General features: G+C 40.5%; 1 protein-coding gene and 1 long non-coding RNA gene across 2 annotated transcripts; one reads left to right on the forward strand and one right to left on the reverse strand.

The window, feature by feature from the left end:
• Positions 1 to 3,034: 3,034 nt before the first annotated feature.
• On the reverse strand, positions 3,035 to 9,733 carry LOC134312251 (uncharacterized). Its single transcript, XR_010011525.1, has 3 exons — positions 9,562 to 9,733; positions 5,129 to 5,522; positions 3,035 to 3,111 (listed from the first exon to the last, which is right to left on the reverse strand). It is a non-coding gene; the product is annotated as an uncharacterized LOC134312251 (long non-coding RNA).
• Positions 3,786 to 4,904, forward strand: sstr1b (somatostatin receptor 1b). Its single transcript, XM_062994062.1, has one exon. It carries the CDS (start codon positions 3,786 to 3,788, stop codon positions 4,902 to 4,904), a length of 1,119 nt encoding a protein of 372 aa, XP_062850132.1.
• Positions 9,734 to 11,130: the final 1,397 nt, after the last annotated feature.

The following is an 11,130-nucleotide window of genomic DNA, read 5'->3' on the forward strand; positions in this document are numbered from 1 at the left end:
GTACTGTTATTTATCCTCTCTGGTTTACTCCCGTTCCTTCTTTCATCATTGGCCCATTACTGCTCTGAAATTCACTTTGGTTTCTTGAGTGAGATGGTGCAGCTGTGGTCTACTCTTCAACTTCTGTAAATTCTTGCTATTTGTCTGTCTTGAACTTTTGACTGAAATGCAATTGTGATGTCTTTTATCTGGATTCCTTTTCTATGTTTTTGTGTGGTCTAAGAGTTTTGTTTACTCAAAGCAGAGCTGTAGTGTATAATAGTTGCTGTAGCATCAATTTCAGGGCATTTCTTTACCCTGCCAGCTCAGTTACACAGATTATGTATTTTAAAGTGTATTTTAATGACACAAAACACATACAGTTATTGTCAATAACTGGAACATTTTTACACTTCGGTTACATTCATGACAGGAATGGTAGTTACTCATTACACAAGGTTCATCAGTTCACAAGGTTATATCGAACACAAGACAATTTTGTATCTCCAAGTCACCTCACTTGCATGTCTTCGGATTGTGGGAGGAAACCGGAGCACCCGGAGTAAACCCACACAGACACGGGGAAAACATGCAAACTCCGTACAGAAAGGACCCGGACCGCCTTACCTGGGGATCGAACTGACAGTGCTACCCACCTAGCCACCGTGCCGCCCCATTGAGAAAAGACATAAACTGTGGTTGATATAGAGCTCTATGCAAGTCAAGCTTTTGTAAGTGGAAAATTCACTTATCCAAACTAACTAGCCGAGGGAATATCATGTGAATGCTGGATTTTCAATTTTGTGTCAGTACCGACTGAGATGAATCTTCTCCTGTTTAGTCTGGAGAACATGGCATTCATTATTTTCAAATCACAGCCCACAGGAGGTTTCTGGATTTCTGGATTTTGTTTGAATAATGCATTTGTCTTGCATTTGTAGTTGCATCAATAACCTGTGTTTACTGTTTTTTAAAGTGTATCTGTTTTTTAAGTTCATTTGGATTCATCACATGCTATTGGCGCAGTAGGGCTGAATATTGATATGTGCCCCAGCACAAATTATATACTTCTTATACACTGGCCAGTGGTGAAGCCTCACACAGATCTTTACCGCGCATAAAGAGTCAAGCTCCGCATTAATCCTTCCACCACTCATCCAGCGGCTCAGCCTCTGGAATGGCTTTACACAGTGCCCCCCTGCAGATACTGTCAATTGTGTCAGTTGGATGCCTGGCCAGGTTTGTGTGCAAGCAAGATAGACCACTATGCCACTTGAATGCTCAGTCGTCTGAGTGAAAAAGCTCATGGGCATTTAGCATCAGTTTTCGGGCTTGCCCTTTACCAACCCAAATTTCTGAAAATCCTTTAAAAAATTTAGGGACAGTAGATGGTTGGAATCTCTTAACTGCTTCCAAGCATGCATCAATAATCGTTGTTTCTAAAATGTTGTACTTTTTACTCTTTTACCTGTTTACCTGGAAAGTTCTTAATCTTTTTTTTAAATGTGTTGCAAGCATTAAATTAGAAATTAGTATATATTTACATAAATCATGAAGTTATATATTTTAACTGACTTTTTGTAACATTTAAAAATGTCAACAAAATGCCAAAATGTCATTGATCTCTTTAATATGATCAGTTATACTGCTGTTTGTCTGTAAAGTCTTGTTTATTATGTATATATTAGAACATCATTTAATACATTTCGGTTAAGTTTAATGTCAAACAAAACTATGTCATCACTGTGCCACCCTGTAAAGGCTTCATCTATATATATGTATATCTTTGTTTCTACACTTACTGTCCATTTTATCAGCTCCACTTACCATATAGGAGCACTTTGTAGTTCTACAATTACTGACTGTAGACCATCTGTTTATCTGCATGCTTTGTTAGCCCCATTTCATGCTGTTCTTCAATGGTCAGGACCACTACAGAGCAGGTATTATTTGGGTGGTGGATCACTCTCAGCACTGCAGTGACACTGACATGGTGGTGGTGTGTTAGTCTGTGTTGTGCTGGTATGAGTGGATCAGACGGAGTTTTTAAACACCTCACTGTCACTGCTGGACTGAGAATAGTCCACCAACCAAAAATATCCAGCCAACAGCGCCCCGTGGGAAGCGTGTGCACCCTGTGACCACTGATGAGGGTCTAGAAGATGACCAACTCAAACAGCAGCAATAGATGAGCGATCGTCTCTGACTTTACATCTACAAGGTGGACCAACTATGTAGGAGTGTCTAATAGAGTGGACAGTGAGTGGACACGGAATTTAAAAACTCCAGCAGCGCTGCTGTGTCTGATCCACTCATACCAGCACAACACACACACACACAACACACCACCATGTCAGTGTCACTGCAGTGCTGAGAATGATCCACCACCTAAATAATGCCTACTTTGTAGTGGTCCTGTGGCTGTTCTGACTTCAAAGAACAGGGTGAAAGCAGGCTAAAAAGGTATGTAGAGACAACAGATGGTAATTGGTTTTAATGTTATGGCTGACCTGTGTATGTATATATATATATATATATACAGTATATACACAGTACATACATACTTACATACATATGTATAATCAGCCTTATAGACCATATTTTCTTTCTTAAATCAACAAACGGCAAAAAACGAACAAAGCCTAATCCTTCACTCTGAATTCAGCACACAGCTCTAGATCTTCAAACTGAGATGTGACCACCTTTTACCTCGCACTGTTGAGAATGCAAATGCAACCATTCAGTATTCTAGCCACTAATGTAATTAGAAATGCGTTTGAATAATAACCTTATAAATTGCCTTTTTTGTGTTAATGGGTGTCCCGTTGAAAGAGAAAACAGAGTGGGTGGGTGTAATAGACTCTTTTCTTATCATTTTCACTAGATAAGATTCTCATTTAAGAAACATCGACGTGTCTTTCTCCTGCAGCATGTTTACTTCATGTTAGGATGCAAATTGGTGTCAGAGGTGTTTCTGTGTTAAGAACACTAGTAATTTTACAGGTGGATGGCTGAATACACACAAACATATATGAGTGACAGACACATCATGTCTTCCTTTTTATTCTCTCCCACTTACACACAAATTTGTATAATGTTAAGATGTCCACATCACTAGAGGAATACAACAAGCTGAAAAACATAAGAACAATATTTCAGTAATTTAAAAGCTTTATTTTTTTATCTTAGGGTTGGGCATAAAGTGAAAATTAAATATACCTCACCATAAACTATACACTCATATTTATTCTTTGTTTCTTTTTAGGTCTTACTGGTGTAATACATGGAATATTGCATTATAAAGGAGGAACAATCAAAGTATCAATCATGTAAATCTCTGTCCTATGGACCTTTTGACAGAATAAAGAATTTCATCAAAATAAAAGCATGATGTGATCAGGTACCAGGATGCAGCAAGGACTGCAATTCCCGAAGAAGAAGCCTTTTCAGAGGCTAAGCTAACCTTATAATGTTGTGACTCTCCCAGCCAAATTTCTGACAAACACCTGGAATGTGCTCTTGTTGCCAAATCTAAGTTCCTGGGAGCTTTCTGTTTAGTCTAACACTTGAACATGGGCAGGACTCTGTGGATATATGACCACAGGTTTATTTATCAGTGAATACATTACATTCGAGCTGGGAATTCCACAGATGAAACCATTTAGCAGCGGGGTGGAGCAAACCCCAAGGACAGGTGTTTTAACTTTATCTAGTCAGGAACGCATATTGTAAAAAAGACAGGAAAAGCAATCTGACCTTGCTACCTTAAACAGTTGGTATCACGTTTTGGACATATGAGGCAGAAAATGGCAGAAGGAATGGGATCTAATTGCTCTGAAGACATGATGTTCTCCAGTGACATTCCCTTCAATTCCACTGCTGATTATGAAGATTTCCATTCAGAATTTGATGTAAGCAAGATCATCATCCCATCCATCTATGCCCTGGTATGCTGCGTGGGCATCATTGGTAATGCTATGGTCATTTATGTTATCCTCAAGTATGCCAAAATGAAAACAGCCACCAATATTTACATTTTAAATCTGGCTATTGCTGATGAACTGTTCATGCTGAGCGTTCCCTTTCTGGCTACATCGGCCGCGGTGCGCCACTGGCCGTTCGGATCGCTGATGTGTCGACTGGTCCTTAGTGTGGATGGGATCAACATGTTCACCAGCATCTTTTGCTTGACTGTCCTCAGTGTGGACCGCTATATCGCAGTAGTGCATCCTATCAAGGCTGCGCGTTACCGTCGGCCCACCGTTGCCAAGGTGGTCAATGTCTGTGTTTGGGGACTCTCACTTCTTGTCATATTGCCCATCATTATATTTGCAGACACCGTTCCAGCAGAGGATGGAGGAGTAGACTGCAATTTTCAATGGCCTGGATCCACATGGTCTGAGGCATTTGTGGTCTACACTTTCTTGCTTGGCTTCCTGCTCCCCGTAGCAGCTATCTGCCTTTGCTACTGCCTGATCGTGGTGCGTATGCGAGCAGTCGGGCTCAAAGCAGGATGGATGCAGCGCAGGCGCTCTGAAAAAAAGATCACACGCATGGTGCTGCTGGTGGTCACTGTCTTTGTGCTATGTTGGATGCCCTTCTACATAGTCCAGCTCATCAGTGTGTTCCGTCAGCCGCCAGACCCCATGGTGACGCAACTGTTTCTCATTTTAAGCTACGCTAACAGTGGAGCTAATCCTATTCTATATGGATTTGTGTCTGACAACTTCAGACGCTCCTTCCAGCGAATAGTCTGCTTCCGCTGGTTGGAGAATGGGCCGGACGCAGAGCAAGTGGACTACTACGCTGTAGCCCTTCGGAGGCAAACGACATGTGGACCCCAAGACTTTCCTAAGGAGTGTTGCTTGGCCTCTGATGTGGTGTTTCGCAATGGAACATGTACCTCACGTACCACCACCTTATGAAAACTCTTTTGTATTTGTTTAGTGTTAACAACAAAATGTTGACTGGCTGTGTACTTAGGTACTTGAAAAATATGTAAAAGTGTTAATTCCATGTCATGCTGCCTGGTTGTAATCTATAGTCATTCTATTTTTGTGCAGGAATCCTGACGAATGTTTAAAGTTACATGGAAAGTCTTGTTTTTAGCTGTAATTAAGTTGTACTATGTGTATTTTAAAATACTTACAATGGGCGCTCAGGTGGCGCAGCGGTAAAACACGCTAGCACAGCAGAGCTGACATTTGGAACCCGTCGGTTCAAAAATCAGCTCTGCCATCCGGCAGGCTGGGCCCTACACGAACACCGATTGGCTGTTGTTTAAGGGAGGGTGCCGGAAGGGACCTCATAACTGATGCAATTACGACCACTGCTGGCTGATTGATGGCATCTGCACAGAGAGGGTGTGGCTCGCCGTACACAAAGCTGATCAGCATATGAACCTTCCTCATGCAGGTGAAAAGATGCAGTCGGCTACTGCACACGTGTCGGAGGGGGCGTGTGTCAGTCATGGCTCTCCTCAGTCAGAGTGGAGATCAACATCAGTAGAGAGGAAGCGTAATGCAGTGGGTAATTGGGTACGACTAGATTGAAAAAAAAAATACTTGCAATTAATCAATCAATGTTAGATAGGTTTGTACAAAGATTACCTAAGATGTAAATATACACGTTTAGCTTGTCAGAACTGGTCTTGCTTATGTAATGGTTTCTACTATTCAGGTTTGTCCAATTTAACGCTCATGCATTTGTTGTATGTCTACAATGTTTATAATGATTTATTAAAGAGATAAGCAATGGGTAAGGATATATGTTTTTATTTCCAAATTAACAAGGTAAATAAAGGTGGCGCAGCGGTAAAAACACACGCTGGGATCTCGAATACATTGCATCGAATCTCAGCTCTGCCTGCCGTCTAGGCTGAGCGGCCACATGAACAACGATTGGCCTGTTGTTCAGATATGGGCGGGACTAAGCCGGATGGGGTCTCTCTCATGACTGGTGCAATTACGACCTCTGCTGGCTGATTGATGGCGCCTGCACAGAGATGAGAATAGAGTGCTGTCAGGGTGTGTCTCTCCGTACACAACGCTGAGCTGCACTGCACTGTGATAAGATGCATACGGCATGCTGCCCACGTGTCGGAGGGGGCGTGGGTTAGCTTCGTTCTCCTTAATCAGAGCAGGGATCGGCATTGGTGGAGAGGAAGCATAATGCAATCGGGCAATTGGTCGTGCTAAAAAGGGAGAAAAGGGGGAGAAAATGCATAAACAAAAAAAAAAAACAAGGTTATTAAATACTATATTCTTATTATTATTAATACTCTTTTACTTTCAACTCTTTTCTTACCCTCTATTTACCATAATTTTCTTTTCCAATACATTTCTTCCTCTCATACCAAAATAAGTGCACTTCAGTTTGGTTATCTTGGATTTAAGTGCTTTGAGAAGTTAGGTTTGATTTTGCCAGGGATCCATTCATTTGTATTGTTGCCATTCGAAGTATTGTTAAATGTCAGCCCATCATTCAAAGGCAAGTCTGCGCCACCACCAAAGTTCAAAGGTAACAATGTTCTTCTTGTCCTGCTTTTTTGTAGCACAGCTTTCACATCCATAAGGAACAGAACACATAAGCAATTCTGGACAATTCTGATACTTGTCTTGGGGGACAAATATTTACATCTGAACATCTTTCTAGTTCCTTCATGCTTGTTCTGCCAACTGCCAGTCTGTACTATTTGCAGACTGCTAAATCCTTTGCTAATAATAATGAATCCAAATAGACACTAGCTGTCTACCACCCCGACGTGTTCTCCATCATTGGCAAGGTTTTCTTACCAATTCTTACAAATTGTCGTCCTTATATTGAGCTGAATTCCCATCTTTACACTCCTGTCCTGTTTAACTCTGCTATGGGTTTTGTGTCATTAGCATATAAAAGGTTATTGATGTTTTTTCCACCAATCTTAAATCCTTGATTATCTTTCTTCAGTCCTGTTCTCTCATTATACAATCCTGCTTATGCATTTTAGTCTTATGTGATCTTGTATGCAGGTCTTATTGATTTCAGTTTAAACTTTATCATACAGCTATTTGATTTCTTTTTTTACCTGGCATTTGCTGTTGGGACATAAAATAATTGTCAATTGGTTCTGTGAGTGGCATCGAGTTTAAAAGGCGTTGATTTTCAAGGTATTTTTTCCCATAAGGATGCATTGGAAACCTGTTAATGCGTTTGATGGTCCCGTGGACTTGCATATACACTGATCAGCCATAACATTGAAACCACCTCCTTGTTTCTACACTCACTGTCCATTTTATCAGCTCCACTTACCATATAGAAGCACTTTGTAGTTCTACAATTACTGACTGTAGTCCATCTGTTTCTCTACATACTTTTTAACCTGCTTTCACCCTGTTCTTCAATGGTCAGGACCCACAGGACCACCACAGAGTAGGTATTATTTGGGTGGTGGATCATTCTCAGCACTGCAGTGACACTGACATTGTGGTGGTGTGTTAGTGTGTGTTGTGCTGGTATGAGTGGATCAGACACAGCAGCGCTGCTGGAGTTTTTAAATACCGTGTCCACTCACTGTCCACTCTATTAGACACTCCTACCTAGTTGGTCCACCTTGTAGATATAAAGTCAGAGACGATCGCTCATCTATTGCTGCTGTTTGAGTTTGTCATCTTCTAGACCTTCATCAGTGGTCACAGGATGCTTCCCACGGGGCGCTGTTGGCTGGATATTTTTGGTTGGTGGACTATTCTCAGTCCAGCAGTGACAGTGAGGTGTTTAAAAACTCCATCAGTGCTGCTGTGTCTGATCCACTCATACCAGCACAACACACACTAACACACCACCACCATGTCACTGCAGTGCTGAGAGTGATCCACCACCCAAATAATACCTGCTCTGTGGTGGTCCTGTGGGGGGTCCTGACCATTGAAGAACAGCATGAAAGGGGGCTAACAAAGCATGCAGAGAAACAGATGGACTACAGTCAGTAATTGTAGAACTACAAAGTGCTTCTATATGGAAGTGGAGCTGATAAAATGGACAGTGAGTGTAGAAACAAGGGAGTGGTATTTTTGCCTTATGTAAAATAATGGGATTGTTTTTGACATTTATATACCAAAAATAACACAAATATAATATAAAAAAACACTGAAGTACAATTGAAAAACAGTTAAACTACAATAAAACCTGCTCTTTACCTTTACTTCTTTATCGTTTCCTTATGCTTTCTAATCGTGAAGATGCTTAATCTTGGAACACTGTATTTCTTCGAGTTTAGTAAAGGTACATTCACATAAGAAGCGGCAAAGCGGCTGTAACGCTGGCTGTGCCATTATTTTCTATAGTGTGGCGGTGCACAAAGCTTAATGTGACTTATTGTACTAAAACAACGAGCGAGGAATTTCATTAGTTAAGAGAAATTATGAGCAGTAATAATTAAGTGAGGTTTTGTGTTCCTGTGTTGTTCTTTTAATACAGTACATTAAGTCACATTAAGTTTTTTTTAACAATACGCATTTTAGACTCTCTCTGAACAGCTGATTCTTACAATTTATCAGCACCCCGAGCTATAACTAGTTTAAAAGTGAAACAGGAGGAAAATCCAGCTAAACACAGATACATGTGGAGCTTTCAGAGTGGATTTGATGGTGATTCCACACAAATGCAGATTTGTCTCAAATTCACACTTTGATGACGTTTTATGGCACCGCTCAGGCAAAGAAATGAACAAAATGGCGAAGACACAAATCAGGTTAAAGGGTTCAAATTTCTCGACGAATAGCATCGAGTTTCAAAGATTTCGAGTTTAGGGGACGTCGAGTAAGAAGGTACCATTGTACATCAAATCAGACTGACATCAGTTTTACAACACTCCAATATTGTTGTCAAAATCCTTGTTGATGATAAAGACCCTTCATTTCTTTTTGTTGTTCATGACCTGAATAGTAGACTTCCTGATTAAAGTTTGCTGATCCTAAGGATGTTGATGTGTAGTCAATCCATTTTCATCTTCATGACTCCCAGATTACCATTAATTCTCATTCCTTGCTTGTAAACCTCAGCAGCTAGTTGTCCAGAAGGCTTTGAACTGACACTCGCTGAGGAATCCTCAACTTTTCTTAATTAATTGAGGGTCTCATTTTCTTGCTCTATATTGGCAGTCACTCTTGTTTCTTTCCATTTGTTTTCTTGGGAAAAAGAAAACAAACACAGAAGTGATTTACCTTCTTCCGTGCAGCTGAGTTGATGTTATTGTCATTGTCATTATCTTCCTCTGACATTATCTTATATTGCTGCTACCCAGTATGGTGGTAAGTTTAGTCTGGCATCTCTGCTAAAAACGTTTTGCCATGGAAGACCCTGATAGGAGATAAAACTCCAGGCAGCGTAGATCTCTTCTCATGTTAACAAGGCACCATTTCTGCTACTGGTGCCCTGGTCAACTGTAAGCACTGTTTACTGTGGAATGGAAGCAATGGCCTGGAAAGGATTACAGAATAAGAATGCACATGCATGTAAGACAAAAAACTATCTGTTCTTAGTGGCAAAAAGCGCTATCAGATTCATAAAGCATTTTTAGCACAAAAACTGTCAGGAGCTTACCGGAGTGTGATTCCATTGATAAGTAGCCACACAAAAACCAAAGAGCATGATTAATGAATCAGACGATCTCCTAGAACAGGGGTGTCAAACTCACGGCCCGCGGGCCAGATCCGGCCCGCCGCGTCATTTGATCCGGCCCGCCGCGTCATTTGATCCGGCCCGCGAGAGCTTAAACGACTGTATGATTGTTGTGATGGTTCGAGTCGTTACAGAGACGCGCATATAATTTAATGTGCTCCTGCGCCTTTAAGAGACAACGTGACATCGTAGTCATGGCAACTAACTTTAACCTTCGCTAAGAAGCCATGTGACTTTTACGGCAAAAGAACGCGGGGTAGCGTAGTCAGTAACGTAAACAATAATAAATAAATACAGATAATTATCTTGCAGTATAATACCAAAGCATCGTCTGTAAGTAGTGGCGTTTATATTCTCAGTTGTTTGTAAATGTTTAGTGAGTATATCACAGCGTTTTAGTTACAAATTTACCGTAATTAAATACTGTTGTTACGTTACTATAGCAATTAGTATCTTTACACACAATTTTAACTCGTTATTTTACGTTTGGTTAAATCTCATATTGTACCAAATGTAACACTTGACTACAGCTGTGTGCTTTTACTGTATTAAGTTCTTTATTGTTTTTATTGTTTGTATTTTTACTTCATTTTGATGCACACAGCTGGGGAGCAAATAAACCGACTGTATTCTGAAGGGAGCTGTCTGTCTGTCTGTCTAGCTGAGAAAGGGGGATAAACTATTAGTGAGGGCAGAATGATTGTCTTAAAAATACACTGTAAAATCCTAAATAAACGGCATCTTTCAAAATGCAGGCTGATTTTGTGACCTTCAAAGTGACACAGCCTGCCAGTAGATGATGTTACAAATATTTACACTTGATCCTAAATTGTACAAAAAGATAATTAAGAAAATTAAGCATGAGGAGGAAATTTAATGAAAGTGAAAACAAGTTTGTGCTTCAGGAAAAGAAACCGGTGCGTCTCTTGTGTTATGAGGCCATGTCTGTGGTAAAGTAGAACAATATAAATGCAAAATTCAGCCTCCAAGAAAAACAGCAATGTGACTGCAATCACAGCAGGATACGTTACAATCGGCCCTTTGAGGGCCACCATAATGCTGATGTGGCCCTCGGTGAAAATGAGTTTGACACCCCTGTCCTAGAACCTTAGTCTAAGGCAGTAAAAACACATATTCTAAAGTCATAAATCTTGAAAACGAATGCAGCTACACCTTCAGACTCCTTATGTTCATTGCCAGAAAGGATATCTAACCTTAGTAGTGACTAGGGCTGGCACCGATCCTATACTTTGTATCAATATAGGTCCGATATTGGCCCAAATCACTGGATCGGATATCGGAAGGAAAAACACATGTAATCTGATTCGATGCTTGCTGTTGCTTAATGTAAATAAGGCCAGTGTTTGTGTGTAAAGCAAATAACACATGAAGATACATTCCAACAGAGTGCTGTTCTACTACTGCCACATCTAATAACCCTGTTTAAACACAATAAAAATCGCTTAATAAATGATAAATCGCTCACCTAAG

Source organism: Trichomycterus rosablanca, chromosome 4 (assembly GCF_030014385.1).
Source record: "Trichomycterus rosablanca isolate fTriRos1 chromosome 4, fTriRos1.hap1, whole genome shotgun sequence".
Taxonomy (NCBI): Eukaryota; Metazoa; Chordata; class Actinopteri; order Siluriformes; family Trichomycteridae; genus Trichomycterus; species Trichomycterus rosablanca.